The sequence below is a fragment of the Equus asinus genome, chromosome 14, assembly GCF_041296235.1.
Source record: "Equus asinus isolate D_3611 breed Donkey chromosome 14, EquAss-T2T_v2, whole genome shotgun sequence".
NCBI classification, from domain to species: Eukaryota; Metazoa; Chordata; class Mammalia; order Perissodactyla; family Equidae; genus Equus; species Equus asinus.
The window spans coordinates 32258317-32283865 of NC_091803.1; the positions used below are offsets into that span (position 1 = coordinate 32258317).

The 25549-nt window shown below is 40.5% G+C and overlaps 1 protein-coding gene and 1 pseudogene across 1 annotated transcript; one reads left to right on the plus strand and one right to left on the minus strand.

Annotated features, from left to right (window-relative positions):
• Positions 1-1550: 1550 nt before the first annotated feature.
• LOC139040111 (THUMP domain-containing protein 1-like) lies at positions 1551-7678 on the plus strand (annotated as a pseudogene).
• A 4256-nt stretch (positions 7679-11934) lies between these two features.
• LOC106846143 (acyl-coenzyme A synthetase ACSM4, mitochondrial-like) lies at positions 11935-24663 on the minus strand. Its single transcript, XM_070483989.1, has 5 exons — positions 24660-24663; positions 23334-23625; positions 17663-17806; positions 16761-16917; positions 11935-13849 (listed from the first exon to the last, which is right to left on the minus strand). Exons 1-5 carry the CDS (start codon positions 24661-24663, stop codon positions 13724-13726), a joined length of 723 nt encoding a protein of 240 aa, XP_070340090.1. The 3' UTR covers positions 11935-13723.
• Positions 24664-25549: the final 886 nt, after the last annotated feature.

Consider the following 25549-nt stretch of genomic DNA (forward strand, 5'->3'; position numbering starts at 1 on the left):
TTTAATCTTAGTTCTCTCTCCTCCTCCATCTAAAGCATCGCTATATTTCTGTCCTCCAGACCGCTAAGTGTGTCCTCCAGAATATCAGCTCTGTTATTCAGGGAGTCCAGATTTTTCTGTATCTCAACCATTGTATTTTTCACCTCCAACATTTCTGATAGGTTTTTCTTTATAGTTTCAGTTTCTTTTGTAAAGAATTACCACTTTTCATTAATAATGTTCCTGATTTCATTAAACTATTTGTATTTTCTTGTAATTTGTTGGTTTTTTTTATGGTAGCTATTTTGAATTCTCTGTCATTTAGATTATAAATTCCTCTGCCTTCAGGATTGATTTGTGGGTGCTTATCATTTTGCTTCTCGTCTGGAGTATTAATATATTTCTTCATAATGTTTGATGACGTAAATTTGTGCCTCTGCATAGTGTAGTATCTGGTTGCAGCTTCCACTTGCCATCACTGGATGGGGGTCAAGAGTTGTGTATTCTGAGCCCACTGTGTTCCCCAGCTCACTAGCTCACAGCTGCTGCTTTTCTAACATAGGTGTGGCCACTCGCTGACTGGCTGAGCTGGAGCACTGGGCAGTGGGAGGGGCACTTTCTTTTACCTGCTTCATCCTGGGGGCTTTCCTGCTCTGCCCTTGCTGTCTGCTCTCCTGGCATGCTGATTTGATGAAGACCCGCCCAGAATAGCTTAGCCACTTCTGTCTGGAACCTTCCCATGGGCTGTGAGGCAACTTGCAGAGCGAAGGTGTTCCCATGGAGAACCACCCCTCCCCCCTCTCCTCTAAGAGCCACCTGTGGTCGTGTGGCCTGGATCACTGCCACTGGGGGAGGGAGAGGAGATGCCCTTACCTCCTTCCACTTCCTCTTGGGGGTTCAGCACCTCCACCTTCAGATGTTTGGCTGCGTGGGCCTCTCAGACGTCTTTTGTGTTGTGTAAGTGTCCTCTGTTGGTTTATGAATGTCCTTTTCATTGTATCTTAGAGAGGAGAGTCTAAGGGAAGAGCTCACTCTGCCATGATGCTGATGTCACTCCTTGAAAACATTTATAAATTATATGTACCGCAGTCTGAGGGAACTCCCTTCTTCCTCTGCATTTTGAGGAGAGTGATGTCTCAGTCTCTTAAAAGCTTTATTGTCAATATTGAGCCATCTGCCATTGGGAGTTTCACATAAGTAGTTAATTATAGCTTTTGACATCAGTTGTTGTGGCATTTGGGATAGGTGTGACACTTGGGCTAGGTATTTCTGACCAATATGCCTTAAGAGTATTGGGCCTATAATATCTGGACACCTCCCTGTCTCAGAGAACACTCCCTACAAAATGGCTTCATGGTTGTGCCTCCAGTTAATCATTTGATTGCATCCTCTCTACACTGTGTTAGCACTGGGCATATGGAGTGGTTAGCACTAGGCATATAGAGAGGTAGAATGGGGTGGTGGAGTGGAAACCTGGCTTTGCTACTTTCTTTGTATGTAACTTTGGGCAAAACAAGAATGCAAGTTCTGTTTAAAAGGAGCAGCTGCTACTCAGCTCTGGCTGATTTGGAATGGTTGCAGCCGTTTGGGAATGTAGTCCTGGTAGGGCCAGATCTTCTAATTTTTCAAAAGAAGTTGGAAATCATGAGAAGTTCTAGGTATTTAAATGCAGTTAACTAATATAAAACTATTGAAAACACCCAGCAGCACAAAAAAGACTTGTATGTAGTCAGGATGTGGCCTAAGGACTACATCATGATCTTGTGCAAATCGTGGTTCTGAGACTCCTCCACAGTTAGAGATCTAGACTTCTGTACAAATGTAGCTAATGGATAATGAAATGTTTTAAGTGACTTGCAGATGTTGTTTTGTTTGTTTTTGTAAAAAATGTGTGCTATGTAATGTTTGTTACTTTGATGTTTGCTATTGTTATACGAAAAGAAACAGTATGGTGGTGGTGTTGGATAAAATCAGACTTCACAAAAATGTTAAGTCCAATGTCTTCATGAACAATTGTTTTTAGTGAAAGCAGTATTAATACTGAAGAGTTCACATATTAGATACAGTGTTAATACATAGTAGGCACTGAAGAAGTATTAATTGGAAAACTGGGTAGTTGGACCTATTTAAAATTCATTATGATAATTTCTGCTGCTCTTCTGTCAACTTACATCATGGCCAATGAAAATTCATTTCAGAGAGTTTGAAGAGTCTTTTTATTGATTGATTGATTTGGTGAGGAAGATTGGCCCTGAGCTAACATCTGTTGCCAACCTTCCTCTTTTTTTTTTTTTTTTTTGTTTGAGGAAGATTGTCCCTGAGCTAACATCTGTGCCAGTCTTCCTCTATTTTGTATGTGGGATGCTACCACAGTGTGGCTCAATGAATAGTGTGTAGGTCCATGCCCAGGATCTGAACCCCTGAACCCTGGGCTGCCAAAGTGTGACCACTACGCCACCAGATTAGCCCCTGAAGAGTCTTTAAAATGTCTGAGAACTTATAATCTTAACTTATTTGTTTGCTCTGTGCTGATTTTTTCTTTATTTAGAATCTGAGAAATTAGTACATCATATTCTCCAGGATATGTACAAAACCAAGAAGACAGTGACTTGGGTTATTCTATGAATGTTACCCATCTCAGGCACATGCAAGGCTTTCTTAGAAGATAGTAAAAAATATGGAGAAACATTTTTGGAACCCTGGTTTAAAGCTCCAAACAAAGGGACATTTCGGATTGTTTACAAATCTTGAAAAAACAGTCACTTGAATACAGAAGTTATCAAATACTTGGCAGGTATGTTTCTGTAGTGATTTTACATTGGTGTTCAACAGTAAATACTTGTTCATGCTTTTAAGAATTTGTTTTTAAAGATTTAAGGCTTACATTTTTGAGTGTAGAACAAGTACATTAAAATGTCCTTAAAATAGGGGCCAGCCCGGTGGCGCAGCAGTTAAGTTCACCCGTTCCACTTCTCCGCGGTGTGGGGTTCGCCAGTTCAGATCCCAGGTGCAGACATGGCACCGCTTGGCAAACGCCATGCTGTGGTAGGCATCCCACGTATAAAGTGGAGGAAGATGGGCAGGGATGTTAGCTCAGGGCCAGTCTTCCTCAGCAAAAAGAGGAGGATTGAGGGTAGTTAGCTCAGGGCTAATCTTCCTCAAAAAAAAAAAATTTTTTTAAAGTCCTTAAAATAATATCCAATGTAACTGGTTTCAATATGTTGCATATGAGATTTCCTGATAGATATCAAATCTTTTCCAAATCAAGATTGAATTTTCTTTGGGAAACAAAAAACAAAAATCTCTTTCTCAGGATTTCATTTGTATTTATTTATTGAAAAAGTTTATGGAATTTCATTGAGGTCCATGTAGTGGACTAGAATATATACGGTGAGGGTATTAGTTTATATACTACTTTAACAAGTCCCAAACAGAAAGAGATGAAAGATTGTTTTTGTATCCATCAAGCTTCATGTATCCTTCTCAGACTGTTTCGCTATTCTTTTTATTACAGGAATAGTAGACAGCCTCAGTTTGGAAAATAGAGTGGATTTTAGCAATCCACAGTACACAGTGGTAGTAGAAATCATTAAAGCTGCCTGTTGCCTGACTGTTGTGAAAGATGATATGTTCAGAAAATATAGTCTCCGGGAGGTGGTGAAGAATGCTAAGGACCCATCACAGCTTAATCCAAAGGAGGCAGCACAAGCAGGAAATGGGAAGAATCTAAATTGGAATCTGGTGACAAATCTAGTCAAAATGACCCAGCTGAAGGGTCGAATAACCAGCAGGTGGTACCAGAGGATGGTGAGGAGCTGGAGCAGACAGAACCATATCTGAGACTAAGGTGGTGAATGAGGGAGGAGCTAAACCTGAATTTGCAAGTCAGGTCACAGAAGGATGTGAGTCAAATGAAAATGGCCTCTCAGAGGAAAAAAGTCGATCAATGTTGGAGGTGAGTTTCTCCACTGGGGTTCTGTGGGATGTTTCTGGAATTCCATATAAAACTGTGACTGAAAATACAGTTTTTGAATTGTGTGTGCTGCATAATACTGTGCTCACAGTGGTGAACAATGATTGAGCAGCCCTGTTAACAGTTTTGTTAGAGATCTTTTCTGCTCTGTGTGGCAGTGTGCAGTCACCCACATGCGTTTGGGTGAGCTAAGAGAAGCTGTGGATAATTGGTGAACACTTGCACAGAGAGGAGAGTGGTAGGAGGATGACGATGGCCTCTCCCTTATAACTACCTTTCCTAGCCTCTCCTGCACTGCCAGCTGACTTAGTGTGAGCAAACAAGCTTTGTGAAAGATAAACCCAGAGGGAAATTTTCATTCTAAGGAAGGAATTTTTTTGTGTTGCAACTCAGCTGTCCCCTGCCACTTTGTTGTAAACATTGCAAAAACATGGGTCATATAGGTTAGAAGTGAATTGTTCTGTGAAGTTTTTGTACTTTTTGTGATTTTCTTTTTTAGTTATTATGCCTGTTTTTATATTTTATTAACGTTTGTTGCTTACAAACAGATCTGACGGTCCAGTGCTGCAGTTTTTGAAGGCGAGGTATGAGATAGAAGAGGACCATTCTAGGTATAGAACTGCAGACATTTCCTATAAGGTTAGTGAGGAAGAATTAAGTGTTCTGAGTTACTACAGTTTACTGGAGCAAAAAGGGACACAAAGAAATTCTTTGTTTACAAGGAAAGCTACTTCTCAGTGGTTTTATAGCCACTCAAAATCCAAGCTGTCCTATTCCATTGTATGTTGTCTGTGGAACGCAACTTAGAAATCTGGTGTTTGCTCCAGCAATTGTAACTATAAATCATAGCCATTTGATAAGTAAGGGTGTTGATTATTTTAAATGGCTTTTGGAATATCAAAACAGTAAAGCTTTTGTTGGAAAATCACATTCAGTGAAAAGGTTTAGTAATCAAATTATTTAGTAGCATAATTTATTCTAGGAAAGAAAAATTCACATAGTTGGTAAGAATCTAATAATACCAACATTAAAATGCTAGGGCAAGAAACAGTACAAGAAATCGAAATGACTGTACTCTCAATTTAATAAATTGACATCATGTGATGCTAAAGAGATTTGTATAATTAACTGAAAAGCAGCAGCTTCTCTATCTGCGTTGACGTGTCAACACATTTCACAAATATTTGTCATGGGGTAGCATTTGTAAGATATGTAAATGATACTGAAATTCATGAAAATGTTTTCTGCTGCTAGGCGCCTCCCCAGACACAGGCAAATATAAATTTAATGGGTCTCCTTATCTGAAAACCAAAGGTCTGTCATCTGTACTCCTGCTACCCCATCAATGATTGGCTCCATGACAAGTTTTGCCTCATTTTAATACAAGAAAATCCTGGTCTTGACATTACAGCACACTGCTTTCTTCACAGAGAAGTGCTGATATAAAATACTTAGCGATGAAATGGGGAAAGTTCTCAATAATGCTACAAAATTGGTTAACTTTATTAAAGACCCATTTATGCAAGAATGTTTTTAAAAAACCCAAAACTAAAGCCTGCCCAAAGAGCACCTAAAATCTTCTACATACAGAAATCCAGTGGCTTATCAGAGGAAGAGGTCTCAACAGGATATTTGAGTTGGAAGGTGAATTGCCAGAGTACTTAGAGATTTTGCTGAATGCTTTGAAGATAAGGAATGGCTGCAGAAATTAGTCTATTTTAGCAGACATTTTTCATTGTACGAACAAGTTTCTGCGAGGTCCTGGAGAAAATTCTTTTTTCCTAAAAGTGATAAGCTTCTTAGATAAAAAAGAAACTGAGTCTTTGGAACAAGCACATTGCCAAAGGAACTCTTGAAATGTTTCCACACCATTGGGCTTGAGAATGAAGGAAAATAGCAGCGTCTCAAGCCTTACTAAAGCTATCCTTGAAGAGCTGCAGAGCCAAATTCAATAGCATTTCCCCTCCTTTTCCCAACACTGGTGTGTGACTGGGTGAGGGACCCTTTCGCTAAATCTTCTTAGCCTGAGACTTTGTCTTTGAGAGAAGAGAAAGAACTCTGTGAGTCCCGGTCAGACAGTTCTGGATTTGCGGGAAACAAGAGCTTCCTTCAACTTAGTGCTCACACTCACATACCATGAACGTTCCTTTAATTTGAAAGTTTTTCATGGGTTCCTCCAGGGTAAAACTACTGGAAAAAACTTGAAAAGACAAACACCGAAGAAGGCTACAAAATAAGATGTCCAGATTGAGAATATTAAGGGGTTGTGAAATTAGCTTTTGGAAATGGGTTTATTTTTAAGTTTTAAAAAGTTTGGAAGTATTATAAATGTTAAGACTTCCTGCACCAATGGCTGTTTATTTAATGGCTGGTGAACGTGGGCATATGTTTTTATCCTCTTAGCTAGTGGTCCAGCTTGGCAAACCAGGCTAGAAGGATTTGGGAGGGGCAAAGAGAATAGAGAGGGCCTTGCTAATGCAGACAGGCTGGAACTTCCTGATATATCTTTAGATATTTAGAAAGTTAGCTCTTAATAGGTTGAAGTCATCTTGAAAGGATGGTAAGAGCTTTGAAAGTGTCATTTGGAGGATAGAGTTTTATTTCCTTCATCAGACTTGTCCAAGATAAAAATACTTTTATTTTGATGGTGCGAGACTCTGAGACTCTGGGAGTAAAATTGGCCATCTGCTTACAGAACATACAACTCTGTGGAACGGGGCTCCTTTTGCTTTGTGAAAGCAGCTACTCCACAGAAAGATTTTGGCTTAGTGGTTTGGTTCTAATCTCCTTTTGAATTTATCAATATTTGTTAAGACCTGAGTGTGACAAAAACGTGTTCTTCCTCAGCTCTCAAGTATACTCTGTTCTGCTGGAATCTGAATTGATTCGTTGCAAGATTTGTTTTCAGGTTTATTTCCACTGACAGTTGAATATGTTATTTTATAAATGACAAGATTCCAGGGTGGGAATTGAATGCCTTTTTTCTTTTAATTTTTCTTTTAAAAAATTATGTCAGTTAGGGGCCAGCCCTGTGGCCGAGTGGTTGGGGTTCACGTGCTCCGCTTCAGCAGCCCAGGGTTTCACCAGTTCGGATCCTGGGTGCTAACCTAGCACTGCTCATCAGGCCATACTGAAGCAGCGTCCCACATAGCACAACCAGAAGGATCTACAACTAGAATATGCAACTATGTACTGGGGGGCTTAGGGGAGAAGAAGAAGAAGGGAAAAAAAAGATTGGCAATAGATGTTAGCTCAGGTGCCAATTGTTAAAAAAGAAAAAGTTACGTCAATTAAAAAGCTCCACTTCTGTGTTGTGGTTTGGTAAACTTGTTTTGCACCATGGTGGAAAGAGTGTTAAAGTTGGTATTTTAAAACATGTTTCTCTAAGGTTAAACGTGATTTGTCAATGTTATTTTTACTTATATTTTGTTTTTGGTTTGGCCAAATATTTAGCTTGTAATTCATAGTTCTTGATATTTTCAGAAAAATCAAAATAAATTTGTTCCCCAAAGGTTGGTGTTCTGTACTTTCTCTTTCTGCCTCTTAGTAATAAATCTCTTGCTTAATAAGTAGATATATCAAAAAAGATGTTTCTGTGTCAAATTATGTATCAATAAAACTCATGTACATTGTCTTAAAAAGTGAAGATACAAAAATTTGTTAGTTGCTCTTGAATAAATAAATACTTTTACATAATCCAAGCTTAAGATATTTTACCGTGAATTTGCTCCAAAATGAGATATAGTAATATAGTAGTTAAATTCACTTATTGGCTTTGAATTGTTTATATTCCTTAACATTAATATTTTAAGCCACTTTAAAGAATGAGAAATATGTAAAGATATTAAGCAGAAAGAATTCTGTCATGAACATTTCTCTTGGAACAGTTCTAATCTTTATTTTGAATTAATCAGGCACAAGATAAATTCATTGTCCACCGTGCTTTTCTAACTAATCATTTGACCCTTGCTACTTGGTTTGGTTATTATAAAAATTTTCTTCCCAAATATTTTTAGATTTTTATTTATTTTTTGGCTTAAGTACAAAACAAAAACTAAGTTGAATTTTTCAGCAGGAAAAATCTTAAGCACTTTAGAGAGTAGTCACTGAATTATCAGGAAGCCAGGACTAAAAGAAGCAGCCCTGTAACTACTTAATGCCATAGTTTTCTTATCAGCCTATGTCTGTCCCCATTTGTGGTCTCTTAAAACATTTCACTTGGTTTTCCCAGTGATTGTCTCTGGGAATTCTTTTTTTTTTTTCTTTGAGGAAGATCAGGCCTGAGCTAACTGCTGCCAATCCTCCTGTTTTCGCCAAGGAAGACCGGCCCTGAGCCAACATCCGTGACCATCTTCCTCTACTTTATATGTGGAACGCCTACCACAGCATGGCACACCAAGCAGTGCCATGTCCGCACCCGGGATCCAAACCGGTGAACCCCAGGCCGCCGAAGCGGAACGTGCACACCTAACCACTGCACCACCGGGCCGGCCCAGTCTTTGGGAATTCTTGAACAAATTCCACCTAAGTAACAGAGAAACATATTATGAGACACTTGATTCCATTTTGACTATCCCAGCTGTCAGTACAATAGGAGAGAGTTTTCTTGAAACTCTGGCATTGAGTTCCAGACTCTGGGGCTTTTCTTAGCCTAAGCTCATTGAATTTATTGGACACCAGAAACTGTTGTTTATATAGTAAAGAAGACAGCGGAGCTCCATCATATGAGAGTTTAGTGCAGATTCACCTATATGCTTTGCCGGAAGAATAAAATAATCTCTTGACTCCCTTGCTTTTCCCCAGTTTAAACCAGACCTAGGCCTCTACTGCCCCAGGGAAGTAGAGGCTTCAGCTAAAAGCAAAGAGAAACAGCAAGTTAATTCTTGGCTCTTGAGCTTTTAAGAGCTGGGTCCTGGAGTTTCTAGGGGAGACTTTTGAGAGATAATTTAGAGTATATACAATTTTCCCCTGTGCCCTGGCTAGATAGTAAAATTCTCTTTGTTCCCCTCCCTCAAGATAGGGCTACTGTATTTTAAAATGTCCTCAAACATTTCTGAAAATCAACTTGTCATTGATTTTTTGAATTTAATAGAGAAAATGTTACACATTCTTAGGTTGAAATTAACTACCTTTTAGCTGAATTGATGCCACTTGAAATGGAATTCTCATGTAGAGGATCAGTGAATATCAGCCAGTAGGATTCTGGGACTAGAAGGAAATTGCAGTGCCTTCTCTGAGTCTTTATATAGAATTATTCTTAAATCCCTCCTTTGAAGAAGAAGGTTTCAGGAAAGATTCCACAGTTTCTTTGGATAATTTCTTCTTCCTGAGCCTTAAATTCAGTCACTTGGTACTCACAGACACATGCTTTGGATTTATAAGAGTATTATGGCCTAAGTGCACTATGCGAGGTGAATCAGGTGTTGTCTGTAAAAACAATTGGCCACTATCTTTTTTCCTCATGGAATGAGACTGATTAGTATGATAAGGATCCTTAGTAGTGATACTGAGCAATGGGTTCTCTCTGCTTGCCATGTTCTGAGCCAATTAATTAGGGATGGAGAAAGGAAGTTTTAACTCAATTAGCCGGCATAATTGGGAAGATGGCAGACTAGTGTCTCAAAATACCATCTTCCAAAAATTACAGAATCCTGAGGTAGTTGTATGGGGAAATGGGCGGTAAGGAGGGGGTTTCTTTCAGCCAGACAGACTTCAGGGTCTTTTATTGTTCTATTCTTCTGTCAGCTGTGATGGATACCTTGTAAGTGTGTTTCCCACCTGTGGTCAGCCTGTTCCTGGAGAGAAACTCATAGAACAAAGTTTTAATTTATCAAGCTATTGGGGAGTATATATGTAAGCGGAGGCCATAAATCAGGAGAGTATTTTAATTTCTTAGAGTACGTGCAAAGCAGCAAGTAGTCACACAGAGGGGCTGGGGCAACTTAGCATAACAAGATGGCCTCACTTTTGCTCACTTACAGTTGTTGGTTACTCAGTATTGGAGTTGGTAAAAACTTACAGTTTATCAAGCGTTTATAGTATCCTAATATATTTTAAAGCAAAATTCTTAGGGTTAAACAGGTTGAAATAGGTGTCTTCTACTTATGTAATGAGTTACTATAAAGTCAAAAGCTAATAAAATCTATATACTTACTAGCTTAGACCCTTATCTGGTAACACACACTTTAACTTTTGGGCAAAATACTTGCCTTTCTTGGATATTTGTAAGGTACGGTTGATTTTTTCACATAATCCTGAAGTTCAAGAGTCAATTTCCCTGGGTTGGATGATTTAAAGGGTGCAGACAAGGCAATAAGATCTTTCACTTCCTGAAGGAGAAAAGTCACTTTATGCTGATATGTTTGTTTTTCAGACATAGCAAGAGTTCGGAACTAATACTGAATATAGGCAGATTTTATTTGTTAATGGCAGCTTGAGTGATGAAGGCAAATGCCAGAGATCACCTGTGAACAAAGTGAGGTTTTTGAGATCTAATTCCAGATGAATGGTTTGTGAGTGTGAGGAGTGCAGTGGTTCAATAAAGCTGAAGGTTGAGTTTTATTTACATGTCACACCTGTATTTAACATTTCCACCAGACTAAGCCTATTTATTCTACAGGCAGTCCTTGGTTTACAGATGACCACCTCCTCCCACAGACCTGTACTGTTAAAAGTATGTAGAAGGGGACAAATGAATATGTGGTACAAGAACGCAGAATGTGTGTTTTGAAACGGGTTTGGGGAGGCCTGATGGAGGAAGGGTTGTGTATGCTGGGAGATCGACTCTCAGGAAAGGTCGATCTACCTCTACAAGATCTTTCTTGCCTGATATTTTTTGCTTCTCTTTGTAATACTATTTAAAACCCACCAATCAGATAATTATTGAGATTAGTAAGTATAGTTTAAATTACTAATTATTCATACATTGATTCTAATTGGCGTTTCCTTCTGATGTTCAGCTGAAATCAGTTATATTGAGAGAATGAGAATATGGTGGCAAGAGAAAAAGATTTTGGAGAATGGAATCCATTGAGCGTGGAGGTGGTACGGGAGGTGTGAGTATGGGATCCATAGTGTCACTGCAGAGGGTCACTGGTATGTGAGCCGGGTGTACAGAAAGATGTGGGAGGATGGTGATAGGCGAACTGCTTTTGAAATTCTGCCAGTTCCTGAGTCTGTAGGAAACGTCCACGAGGAAAGGAAACTTTTCTCTTCCATAGGAGATGGCTTTTTCTGAGAACTAAGGCTTCTGCTGTCATTCCCTGAGTTCCCTTTCACTGGGTCCTAATTAGGCTTGTGGAACTTGTTTGGGAACCTGGCCACAGTCTCCTATTTGCATTGTTTCTGTGAGAAAATGTATTCTGAGTTCCATAAGAATCATACATACAGTAACATTTGCTGCTTTTACATAGGCAATATCTGTTCCAGCCTGTTGAGTAACAGTACCCTGATTTTCTGATGGAGAATTACCCTACAGTCTCTGGTTGGGTTGACACTCACTCCTACCTCCATTGTTGAGCCTGTGATCCATGTCTGGCTGGTCAGCATATACCATTCCCCAGACCATGTTGTTAAGAGTTGTGATCTAAGATAGGCAAATGCAGTTCTGGGAGTCGCTTGAAACTAATGGAAAGGGGGCAGTCTCCTTCCCTGTGTACATCTGGACTTGGTTGCTGTCAAGGAGGAAGAACCTTCCTGAATGGAGCCAACATAAAGAACAGCAGAACCAAGAAATGGAGAGAGGCTAAGTTTTGCTAACTTCACAGGAACCCTTGGATGTAGCTGTACCTGAAGACCTCACTTAGGTGTGAGCCAATACATTCTCTTTTTTCTTTTTAAACTTAATCAGTTTGAGTTGAGTTTCTGTCACTTGCTATCAAAAGAATCCTAATATATCCCCTTTGGGACACAAGTCATTTGTAAAGTTGATTGCCCAGGGTACATTTTTGCTGCATGTGTGCCTCATGATAAGAATTGCTTGACTAATTGATTCACTCCTTAGAATGGTCAAAGGGACAGAACTTGAAACTATGAAATTGCTCCTCAGTGACATTCACTCTACCTCTCCTCTCATTGGATCTGGACTACTGACAACAGCTGCTTCAACAACTGCTAGGTGCTCAGTCAGTGCACTCTGCACTTCAAATGGTCCAATCAGTACCTAGAAGAGGAAAAGAACCTTTTGATCACTACAACCCCCAAATAGGAGATCTCACCTGGCAAAGTGTTACTTTCTTAAAGTGGAAAATGTACAAACCAAGAGGACATGATGACATCATCAGCTCTGCCAACAAACCAGAAATACCTGTCACTGTCCATCTCTCTTCTGTCTCCAGGGACATAGAAATTCCCTCTTATCGTGGCAGCAGTTTTCTCTGGATTGTCCTAGATATCAAGCAACAAGCAAAGGAGCTAGGAGAGGCAAGTCTCAGGAAAGTTCATTCAACGAATATTTGCCGAGCACCTAATACATTTCCAGACATTGTTCTAGGCAAGTGGGGCGTGTTAGTGATTAAAACAAGGATTCCTGACAGAGCTTACATTTTAGCAGGCTATTAAAGGGAAAAAAGTAGGAGAAAATGCTAATAATGCTATTAAGCATTTATTTATGCCAGGTGGCATAAGAGCTAATGTTAATCGAGCATTTCCATCCATTGTTGTAAACGCTTTAGGAGCACTCTCAATCCTCACAGCCCCTGTTTTACAGATGAGGAAATTGAGTCTGAGAGAAGTTAAAAAACTTGCCCAAGGCCTCAAATAATGAAGGGCGGAGTTGGATGCTTCCTGGTCTCTCACTAAGCCTGCTGCTGACATTGAATTCTCACCACCACCCAATGAGGTGCCTCTTAATCCTTTCTTTTGGGTGGAGTGAAGGAAGGCTTGGCAAGGTCATCTTCACTGTCTGAGGTCACAAGTTAGTCAGTAGCAGAGCCCTGCCTGTTTGACTTTGGAGCTTGAGCTTTTAACTGCTGGCCTTACTACTCAGCTGCCCCCAGGACTCGGGTGAAGAAGTCTGAAACAGCCCACTGTGATACAGTGAAGTCCCAACTGAGCAGGAGGGTGTGCTAGGACAGGAATGGTGCCTGTTCAGAAAAACCTCTGAATAGCCCTTGAATTACTTTGAGGGCCACAAAGGAGCTGACACTGACTAGGATAAGAGAATGTTCCTATCTGCTTTATTCCGTCTCAGCACTCTCCCTCCTGGACATCCCTACCTCCGGGGAACAGGATGGGCGAGGCTGCATCATTTAATTGATTCTCTTTCTTTCTTTTCTCATGTGTTGAATTCATATGAGTTACATAAATATACAGTGCAACTCCACTGGATAGTCAGGTGATTTGCCTAAATTGAATATAATCTTCAAGTCCTAAGACTTTATTAGCATCTCTTTAAGGCAGTATAAATGTAGTTGTGTCTTTTGGTGGGGGGACGGGGTGGGAGTTCTGGGACTGTAGGGCTCTGATTGTCCCCAGGAAAATGTTCAGTTGCCCCTAGTTGCTCCTTGTTATTCTTAAACTGGGGGACGATTTTGTTCCCTAGGAGACTTTAGGCTGGCAATACCTGAAGACATTTTTGATTGTCATGACTGGTGGAGAGGGAGGTGCTGCTGGCATCTAGTAGGTAGAGGCCAGCTAGAATGCTGTTAACATCCTACAATGTATGGGATGGCCCCAGTGACACAGAATTATTCCATCCAAAATGTCAATAGTGTCAAGACTGAGAAAGCCTGGGCTTTCCTGTTCTGAAAAGGGGAGATCTGTGATGCTGGATTATAGCTTTTGTTTGTGGTTCAAATGGAGATTTCTGCCCCAGTACGTCTTAAGGTCTTTCTGCATGAACATCCGGTACACAGTGGGCGCGCTGCACAGGGTGGTGATGGGATAAGTGGTAAGCGTCTGGACGATGGAGAAAGACACAGATGTCAGAAGTGGTTAATTAAAGCCCACAACCGGAACTGATGTCTAACCTCTCACTCTCCTTCATTAACATGTGCCCATCTCATGGTCACTACTAGGAATATGACAGGAAATATTTATTAGTTGTCACTAGGGAGTGTATGTCTTTTGGGAATTTCCAGTGACTGGAAAGAATGTTTATATGTTAGAGTAAGAGACCTATGCAATCAAATTCAACAAAAAATAAATTGTTGAATTTGAGAACAACTCTAAAGTATGAACTGGTTTATGCTACCCCAGGGCTGCAAATTGCCTTTCATGGTAGATTCTTGAAAACTCCTGCCCATATATTCATGTACAGTATTGACTCTGGATGTAAGCTAACCTACTGAGACCTTTCCAACACCGTTTCTATAAAAGACATCAGTCCTTTAGAGTGGATTGATTAAATGCATAAGATATTTTTCAGGCCTTTTCTTAAATTGTTTAAGATTTGGTGGGCTCATTATACCTCCTTAAAATCAAATAATGACCTAGGTATCTTAAATCTAGAGAAATATTAATGTTTTAGAGATCCTTTTTCTAGAGAGGTTCCACTTTGTCATGTAATGAATCGACAATTTGTATTAAATTTAAGCATTTGGGAGAATGCTTTCAAGATGTGTGTCTAGGCTATCTGGATTGTCAGAGATCAAGAATAACTTTTGATGTGTAAGTGAGTGTTTCTACTTTTGCTCCCTAGATTCCAACTGTTCATATTAAGCGTACTGTATATAACTAAGAGTAGTGTCGATCTGTGAAATTTTTTATGGCACTTAAAATATACACATTATCTTTGTAAAATAAGAATATTCTTATTGAATATTAAGTAAGATGTATTAATAATATTAATATATTATTAACTAATTGATAATGTTAATATATTAATATGATTTATGAATATATATTAATATATTAAATTTTAAAAATAAAATATTTAATATTTTATAAAAACTAGTATTCTTATTTTATGAAATGTAGGTTTTGAAACTGCACAGTTAACTTATCTACTTTAGGGCACTTTGTAAACCTGATGTAGAGATCCCAGTTCTTATGTTACCCTACATTTCTGTTAAGATCCTCAAGCCATCTCGTCAGACCAGTTAGCAAAATTGCAGGGTGAGTATAGCTTTTATTTACACACAGGTGTGGTGCTTATTTAATAATGCATGATGAGAATTTTAGGCTGGTTAATTTTAAATAACTGCAGATGAGAAGCAGGCTCTGAGGACTGGAATTTGCTTGCCCTTGGAGAGATATTTGCATTTGTGGAGGAAGAGGGGATGACCTTGTAGGGACCTGAAATTGGCCACCCCAGGATATGTCTCTTTGGCATGGGATTGTTTGGGGCTGATTGCTTTTGATAAACTGGGACAGGGAGGGAGGCTCTGGGGAATGGAACTTACCCTTGTTGGGACACATTTACATTTGTAAGGTAAATCTCTATCTGTAAAAGGTGCCTCCCTCTCTGTGCCAAGAAGAAGAAGAGAGATGACCTCGTCCCTAGAAACTCTTAATGGGGAAGGCAAGAACTTAAGTTGGTTGCTGTCTGGCAATCTCATGTAACTGATTTAGGGTGGTGGCTTCTAACCTTTCTAACCTTTACTTAATCCGATTTGATTCTTGTCTAAAAGTCATGGGATCACCCAATGACCAGACCCCACCTGCACTGATACCATTTTAACTTTTTTTCATGTTCTTTGCTTTGTCTTGTAAAGAGACGACTCACATACCCATGCCTTATAAAACTAGCCCTAACCCTCAACTCAGGGCAGCAGCAGCAGCAGCTCTGACTGCCCGTGGGTCCTGTCCCCACGCACCAGCTCTGCCTGCCCATGGGTCCTGTCTCCATGGCAGCAGTAGCGGGGGCAGCAGCAGCAGCAGCTCTGACTGCCCATGGGCCCTGTCCCCATGCTGTCCCACACTATTCTCTAAATAAAAGAGCACTACTGCTAGATCTTGAGAGTCCAAGAAATCTTTCTTTCGACTCCTCGGCTCACCGACCCCACATCAATACATATTTTGTTAAACTTAATTGACTTTTCATGGTTGAAAAATAATTGGCCTGAATCACATTTTTCTAAAGGCTAAAGAAATAGGTGTTATCTGATACCTCAATCTAGCTGTCTCTGGCTGAGAAGGAGAGGCATGCCTGGTTTCAAGAATCTTGGGTTCTGAGAATTAACAAAGCAAGAAGCATGGGGTGAGGGGAGAATGGAAGGAGCTGCTCTGCGAGAAAGGTGAGCCCAGCTTCAGTCTCTTCTGCACAGGGGTTTGGATTTATCAGCATTGTCTTTGTTTCACTGAATCAGATACCAAAGATTTGGTTAGACTTGAGACTTCTGTTATTTAGAACTAGACTCTTAAGCGGCCACAGATTTAGCGACACTAGCACATCGTGAACAATTTGAAGCAGAAGAGTGAATTTTGTGCCTGAGAGTGTTGTGGATATTCTCTCTTGACTCTGTTAAGTACATTCAGGGGCCGGCCCCGTGTCTGAGTGGTTAAGTTTGTGTGCTGTGCTTTGGCGGCCCAGGGTTTTGCCAGTTCGGATCCTGGGCACGGACATGGCACTGCTCATCAGGCCATGCTGAGGCAGCGTCCCACATAGCACAACCAGAGGCACTCACAAATAGAATATACAACTATGTACTGGAGGGCTTTGGGAAGAAGAAGAAGGAAAAAAAAAAAAAAGACGATTGGCAACAGTTGTTAGCTCAGGTGCTGATCTTTAAAAAAAAATTTCAAAAGCCAAGTCCCTGGAGACTTTGCTTCTTAAAAAGGAATGATTTCCATAAGCCCAAGAAGCCCTGTATCTTGAGGAATCATTTTTCTGTGTAAGGGAGAGATGTAGCTAGAAGTCATGACTTACATCTAGGAAGGTGTCAGTGTCAAACTGGGCTATCCAATGCACAAAGACATAGGCTCCCTGAAGCCAGGAAGAAAACACACTGCCAATGGTGGCCTTGACCCAGCCAGTGTTGGACATGTTGTTTATGACATCTGAGGACTTCAGGTCTAGCCAATACCTAAATGATGCGGAGAAGCAACAAGACACACACAAAAAATCAGGAGAGCAAACAAACTGGTATCTTTGAGGACTGGCCAGAACCTCAGTGGCTGCAGAGGAGGGTCAAAAGAAGCCCCAAGGCAGGGTGAGCGATTTTAGCCCCCACTTTTGTTAGAGGACTTTTTCAGAATCCTAAATAGTCTCAGGGTGGAGTGGGAGGCTGGGTTTGGCATAATTTTCTGAGTTTATCCTTTAATGCAACAAGTATTTATTGAACAAATATTATATGCTAGGCACTGTTCTACCTAGCAAGGTGAGCAAGGTAGACCAGATCTCTGCTCTTATTTTAGGGAGATAGATAGTGAATGAGCACACAATAAAATGAGTAATTATATAAATCAGTGTCATAATTTCAAATAATGATAAGTGCTATGAGGAAAATAAAACAGAGTGATGGGATTGTTTTAGGATATCTAGGAGGGCCTCTCTGCGTGGGGACATTTACCTGGCGATGAGGAGAAGGAGCCAGACATGCTGTTGTGAGGACTGAATCAGGGTTGACTCCTAAGTTCTTGCTTGATCAGTTGATGAGATGGTGCCCATTTACTGAGCTAAGTTTGGGCAGGGGCGTCGAGAGTGCTGTTTTGTAGACGTTACGCTGGAGATATCTAAGAGCCATCTTAGCAGAGGCGTCCGCTAGACAGTTGGGTACACGTGCTGGCAGCTCAGGGGAGAGTTTAGCAAAAACAGTGTTTCCTCCCTACCTTCCACAGAGGGTGTAGCCAGTTCCAAGGCTGCTCTGAGAGTGCTGGGCCATCTTGGGAGAGCCTGTGGTCCTGCTGGTGAAGTAGATGGCCATTGGTTCTTGACTTCCTGTCTCCACACAGCTGTGTTCTGCAGACGCGGATCTGTAGAATATGGACCCCAAGATGGTGGCTGAAGATGGCAGACCAGTTTAATTCTGATAGTTCTTTCATTCTGTTCCTTATGTCCTCTTGATACCAGAGGATAGTTAATAGAACAGAACCTAATCCAGAGCCTCGCTGAGAGGAATTTCTGAAGAAATCTTAGAGGACTTTGTACATCAGTGCTAAGATTTAACAGCACATTTCTTTCTGTCTCTTTTTTTAAGCTCCACCTCCCTATAGGCCAAATAGAAAGGGAAGATAACTTTCAATATCAATAACAAAAGGATGTGTATTTTGTTTATTTAAACATTTTTTTCTAAGTGCTTTTTTTTAATTTACAAGTTTCAAAAAATCAGTATTGAATCTTTGTAAATTGTTATTAACATTTCAGGAATTTTTATGATTTAAAGGAAGATCTTTTGGCATTTGAATCAAACTTTTTAATGCTTTTTTATTCAATATCTTCAATAGCCCTGGCAGAAACAGTTAGTTGCTCACCGAATAGCATCCCAATTGTTTTGCACTGATAAAACTCTGATTTTGTTCAGCTATCAGACAGTCATGTGCTTTAGGGGAGACTGTTTCCTGTTTAGCTCCAAGGGTGATTCTTGATTAAACTAAGCTAATCATGGTCATTCCTTCCCTTACCAGCACCTGCTTTAGGGATGGTCACATGATGCAGTTATGGTCAATGAGATTTAAAGACTTTATGGGAACTGTTTCCTTGTTCTAAAAAGAGTCATGAGGAAGGGATGCTGCCTTTCCCCACCCTGCTTCTTGTTTTCTGGCCTTTGGATATTTTTATGAAAGTGCACGATGTCTGGAACTACCCTAGCCATGGTGGGATCACGAGGGGATTAGCAGACACACTGAGGATGGCAGGATAGAAAGATCAATGAATCTGGGTCCATGCTCACTTCATCAAACCACTGAATTACCAACTGTCATTCCATTCTACCTCTATACTTCTTATTTGTGATGTAATAAAATTATTTGTATTGTTTAAGCCACTTTTACTTGGGTCTCCCATTACTAAAGCCATGTGCATTCTGCCTGATAACAATATCTGTGAGATTGTCTGCGTAGACAGCTCCAACAATTCCTTCCATCCCTGTATAAGCATGCCATTTGTTCATTGAAGGGTAGACCCTATGTCCTCTCTCCTTGAATCTGGGCTTGTCTTATGATTTGCTTTGACCGGTAGAGTGTGGCAGAAGTTCTGCAATTTCTCAGCCTAGTCTTCAAGAGGCTTTATAGTTTTCACTTTCACTGGGGGGAACCCAGCCACCATTAAGAATGTTGATACTATCCTGGTGGAGAGAGAAGCCGTGTGTGGGAGAAGTGAGGTGCTTCAGTTAACAGGCAACACAAAAGCCTCAGACTTATGAGTGAACCCACTTGGATCCTCCAGCCCCAGTCAAGCTGATGTGGAGTAGAGACAGTTGCCTCTCCTGAGGCCGGTGAGAACTTCTAACTCACAGAATCATGAGCAAATAAAATGATTTTTGTTCTACACCACTAAGCTTTGGATGATTTGTTACTCAGTATTGGATAACTGATACAATACCTAAGAATTTTGGGGGCTCGTATCATATTTTTAACTTCCCAGGTTGAAGGAAACAAGGTTGAGGATGCCATTTTAATTCATCCTGATGATGAATTGAAACTGTGAAACAGTGAAGATTAATCACATAAACTTACAGCATATCATCAAAAATGGTTTCATGAATTATTAATGTGGTTTTCTTGGTAACTTGCCTCCTCCCCAGAAAAATAGAAAAAGATTATTGAATTGTATTGATTTCTTCAGTACAGTCATACATTGCTTAATGACGGGGATGTTTTCTAAGAAATGCATCGTTAGGCAATTTTGTGGTGCTAACATAATCGAGTGTACTTACATAAACCTAGGTGGCAAAGTCTGCTACACACCTAGGCTTATGGTGTTAATCTTCTGGACCACCATCATGTATGCGGTCTGCTGTTGACTGAGACATTGCTATATGCGGTGCATGACTATATAGAGAGAGAGTGAAGCTGGTGTGTGTTGGGCTGGAGAAAGGGGAATTCTTCCCAGTATCTAATACCCTGAAAAAAAAGAAAACTCTTGTTTTGAATGCTTCTCAATGCAGTATGAAAACCTTTTGATATAAGGCTTTTCTTTCTTTTTTCTTTTACTAAAAGAAGAGACATTATAATCTGAATGCCAAAAAGTTTTTTTTTTTTTTTGAGAAAGATTAGCCCTGAGCTAACATCTCTTGCCAGTCCTCCTCTTTTCACTGAGGAAGACTGGCCCTGAGCTAACATCCGTGCCCATCTTCCTCTACTTTATATGTGGGACACCTACCACAGCATGGCTGGCCAAGCAGTGCCATGTCTGCACCCGGGATCTGAAGTGGTGAATCCTGGGCCACTGAAGCAGAACCGTGCGCACTTAACCGCTATGCCACCAGGCCGAGCCCCCACCAAAGAGATTTTTAAGCAGTGATTTCATTATCTGACTTGTCTCTCTTTCTTTAGATACCTGAGTTATATCTTTCTGGATTTTTCAGAACTGATTATATACTGATGACTTCCAGATTTGTATCTTTACCTCCTTGAGTCTGAGGCTCATATATCTACCACCTGCTAGACATTTGGATGTTCACAGACCCCTCAATCTCAATATGTCCAACTTTAAACTCTTTCTCCAGCTGATAGTACCCCACTGACTGAGTCACCCAGGTTAAGAAGCAGATCAGCCTTGACTTCTTCCTTCATCCTCCACGTCCAATCAATCTCCAAGTCCTGCTGGTTCTTTAGTTTGCCTCCTTCCCTCCATCCCATTCACCAGAGCTCAGATTTAGACCCACCTCATCTCTCCCCTAGACTAGGCTCCAGGATAGTCTCTTGGATTCCAATTTTGTTCTTCTCAAATTCATCCTCGATACAGCTGCCAGATAAATCTATTTAAAATCCAAAACTGACCTTGACACTTCACCTCTTAGAATTCGTCAGTGGCTTCCCTTGCTGACAGAGTCAAGTTAAAGATTTAGCATGACGTATGAGATCTTTATATAAGAGGCCATAATCTGGCCTGTGCTGGTTCTTCTGACATCTACTCTGACTTCACATTTTGTTCTCTAGGCAGCCTAAACTGCTTGTGTCCATTCTCTGCACATCATAGAATGTTTTTTGCCTCCATAGCTTTCCTCCTGCTGTTCCTCTGCCTGGAACACTGTTTCAGTCCCCTTAAGACCAGGGTCCAGGGTTCTAGAGCCACAGGGAAGGGATCCTTTTTGCTAGGATAAGAAAAGGGAAACATCAGTCTGGCCCATAATTTTGACCTTTTCCCCATCCTATTAAAATATTCTGGAAAATGTTCATGGACTTTTATCCTTGGGAGGCAGAAGGAGAGTGAGAGGCCTTAAAATGAACTCCTTGAATAAAAGGTTGACGGTAACAATGTGAAATTAGCCCTCATTATTGCTGCGTGTGGTTTTCTGAAAGACTGGCCAACTGTTGGCCATGGCAGCTCTTTTTTCCTTAGTTTTTAGAGAAACAATCCAAGGCATTTTTGGAGTTATGACACTCCAGAGTTGTTTGTTTGAAATAGTGATTTCCTTTTTCTTGAAAACTATCCCAAAAATGTGCAAATTTCAATTTGAAATTCACATGAGTTCCAAGGCATTTTTGGGGGGGAATTTTGTGGCACCTTTATGCTTTCTTGGGGAGTCAGCAGAATGTTGCAGTTGTTGAGGACAGGAGTCTCCAAAGTCAGGGTAGTTGATGCCCAGAGTTATGTAAGACAATGGGGATGGGGGAAAATAGGAGGACTTCAAATTATATGTATTCTTTTGTCCTTGAAAATGTTTACTTTTGATATTTATATAATGCACCAAAGCATACTTATATAATTTATAAAGAAATAAACATACATGTATACGGGGAGCGTGTTAAAACTATTTTCCTATGTAGGTACATATTCAAATAATCTGGATACATTATCTTAGGAAATCACAGAACTGCTGAGTGACTTTATTAACTTGAAAATAATAATGGCAACAATAATTACTATAATATTTATGGAGAGACTACTGTGTGCCAGGCATTGTGCTAAACACTTCAAATCCTTCATCACATTTGAGTCTTTTACAACCCCATGAGGTAGATACTATCCTTATCCCTGTTTTATGGTAAGATAGTTTCAGAAATGTAACAACTTATCCAAAGTTCCACAGTCAATGAAAGACACAAACAGGATTCTCTGGCATGGCGCTTGGGAGAGAATTTTGGGATCGACCAAAAGGATTTGGTTTACATCAGTTAGTAGGATAAAATTTCATTCCAACAGAGGAAACTGCCCTATTATTCAACAGGGTTTACTTGTCTTCTTTCTATAAGCTTCTCAGGAAGAATTTTTTTTAAAACATAAGCTATTTAACAGCTCTTTGAAGGATAATACCGTTAATTAACATTTTATTCCCTTTTTTACAGTTTAGGAAGCACTTTCTCACATATAAGCTTATTTTATCCTCAAAACAACCCTTAAAGTATATGCAGTATAATTATTCCCATTATAAATGTGAGAAAACTGAGGTTAAGTGATCTGTTTTGTTCATTCATTCAGGAAATTTTTCTTAAGCCCCAAATGCGTGGTTGGAACTGGAGACAGAGTGATCAACCAAACAGACAAACAGTGCCTTTGCCTTCTTGGAGCTTATAGTTTAGGGCAGAGGTTGGCACATTTTTTTCTGTAAAGGGCCAGATATAGTAAATATCTTAGGCTTTGTAGACCATAAGGTCTCTGTTGCAACTAGTCAGCTGTGCTCTTGTAAGATGAAAGCAGCCATAGACAATATGTAAACAAATGGATGTGGCTGTGTTCCAATAAAACTTTATTTAAAAAACAGGTGCTCAGCCAGAATCAGCCCATGGGCCCTAATTTGCCAACCCCTAGCATAGAGGAGAAAAACAGACAGTAAATAAGGGAACAAACGAATGGACATGATATTCAGATAGCAATGAGTGCCATGAAGAAAACAACAGGATGATGTGTTGGAGTGGCCTGGAACTCTACTTTAGATGGGGTGGTCAGGGACAGCCTCCCTGAGGAGAAAACATGCCAGCTGAAATCTGACAGGAAGGAGACAACTGTAGAAAAGGATAAGGAAGAGCATTTCTTCCAGGCAGAAGAAACAGCAGGTGCAAAGGCCCTGGTGGGGGAGGAGGGCGTGTTGGAGGAATAAAAGGGTGGCCAGAGGGAGTCAAGGCAGATAAAGTCATGGGAAATGTGGTCCAGGAGTTAGGCAAGGGCCAAGCCATGCAGGATACTCATCACAGGCCATAGCAGGAAACAGGGAAGTGGAGGCAGAGCTACATCCCTTCTTTCTGTCCTTCAAAGTCTTTTATTAGGTGTTTCTTTTCTGGGAGGGAGCCAGGATCAACCCACAGTATTGCAGAGTCCTTGGAGGCAAGGAGACTCTGAGATGTAGCTGTGATTATTGTTATTGCTGGTACCAGAGTTGAAGTGAGGGCAAATACTCACTGAAATAACTCCTGGAAGCTGGGCCACCCATTCTGGCTGCGTGGAGACACCAGGAGTTTGGTCTTCAAATCAGGGCACTCTGACACAATGGACTCCACTGCTGGGACCACTTCCTCACTGGCCACAATGCACTTGGCCTTGGATGCTCGTAGCCGATAGAGGATGTCTTTTGCTGTCAGCTGGGTTGTTCCTGGCATGAAGACAAGTCCTGGGAAGGAGAGAGGGCCCTGAGCTGAAGAGAACTGTTGTCTATTAGGTAAGGTGATGGACTGTGGAAACTTGAGCTTTGTGCCTGAGTGAGGAGGAGCTGTGGAATCCAGCCTTCAGATACCCTGCCTTGGTCCCCAGAGATTTCCCGCAGGACCCTGATCACTGGGAGACACTTAGAGTACTGGCTTCAGAGTCTGCTAGTCCCTGGGTCCAATCCTGTCTTTGCAGTTTACTAGCTTTGTGACCTTGAACATGTTACTTGATCTCTTTGTGCCTTCCTTTCCTTATCTGTAAAATGGGGGACATAATAGTGTCTGGCATATAGTACGCATTATAATGGTGGGCTATTATCATGTAACATTTTGTGGAACATTTGAATCATTCTGTAACAATTAAATAGCACTTTACAGCTTATAACACATTTTTAGGAACATTATCTCATTCAGTCCTCTGAACCAATGGTCTCCAAAGTAAGTTTTGCAAGATAATCCACTGAGGATGAGAAAAGGAATTAGAATTTTACAAAATTTGTTGAGATTTTAAAAAATGTTTTCTCTCATTTGTGTGTATATTTTATAACATGCATACTATGTTAGCGCAGTAAAACAATGTAAATAACTATAACCACATGGGAGGATGTGTGCCCCAAATATTTTTGTTGACTGATTGTGCAACCAAAAAAGCCTGGAGACCACTGTTCTAAGCAGCCATGTAGGTCCATGCAGTTGTTGCCATTTGATGGAATATGAGATTGGGTCATAGCTGGTGAGTGGCAGAGTCAGCCCTCAAACCTGGGGCTTTGCAGTGGTCTGGCACCCTGGAGGTTTGTCAACACTACTTTGGCAATGCTTAATTTATCCCATCTCCTCCCTTCATTCTAAACTCTGGCCTGGGATGGGCCTGATTTTAAAGTAGTAGTTCCTTATGAGAAGAACATATATGGGAGAATTAGATGAAAAACAGAGGGAAGGTAATTTGCACTTTCTAAAGTGGATCAATGGGAAGAAAGCAGAGTGTGTGTAAAGCATTACAAGAAGCCACAACCACTTATTGAGCACTTATCATGTGCCTGGTATCTCACTTAAAATTAATCCCAGTGTATAGATGACAGCTAACCCATGGGTCGCAATGTCAGTAAGCAGCAGGAGGGGGATTCAGAGATACATTTCCCATACTCCCAAGACCTGTGCCATATACCAGACTACTTATTTCTTGGTCAGTTCCCTGAAGTCAGCTAAATGGAATAATGTGGAGTTGAATTGCTAGGAAGGAGTCTTTATTTATTGAATATACTTTAACAGCTCTTACATGTCATCCCCTCTTGAGAAAATGAATAAATACGTGATTATAAGGAAGTTAATTAAGAAAACACCTCAGGAGCTGGCCCGGTGTTGCAGCGGTCAAGTGCACATGTTCTGCTTCGGTGGCCTGGGGTTCGTCAGTTCAGATCCAGGGTGCGGACATGGCGCCGCTTGGCAATCCATGCTGTGGCAGGTGTCCCACATATAAAGTAGAGGAAGATGGGCATGGATGTTAGCTCAGGGCCAGTCTTCCTCAGCAAAAAGAGGAGGATTGGCAGCAGATGTTAGCTCAGGGCTAATCTTCCTCAAAAGAAAAAAAAAGAAAACACCTCAGAGGACCTCAGATCATTCACTAATATAGAAATATAAGATTTTTATTTTGCAAACCACGTGTTCTTATAGGCTCAGAAATTATTAGTACTCTTGGTGGATCTGTGACATGAATATGTTCGATGGATGGATATCCAGTCTGGAGGTTACAGGAGAGCTTCTCTTCTGGCAGATCTTAGACTGCATACACTTTACAGCAAAAGCAAAATCTTTTACCATGTGGTGTAGTACAAGCATTTCAGTATTCACTCAGAAGATAAAGTTCTGAGTTAGGAAACAATCCTTAGCTGCTTGCTTAGCATTTAATTAACTGGATATTTTTGACTATTCAACATAGGGGTTTGTTTTAATCCTGGCATGTCAAAAATTGCATAA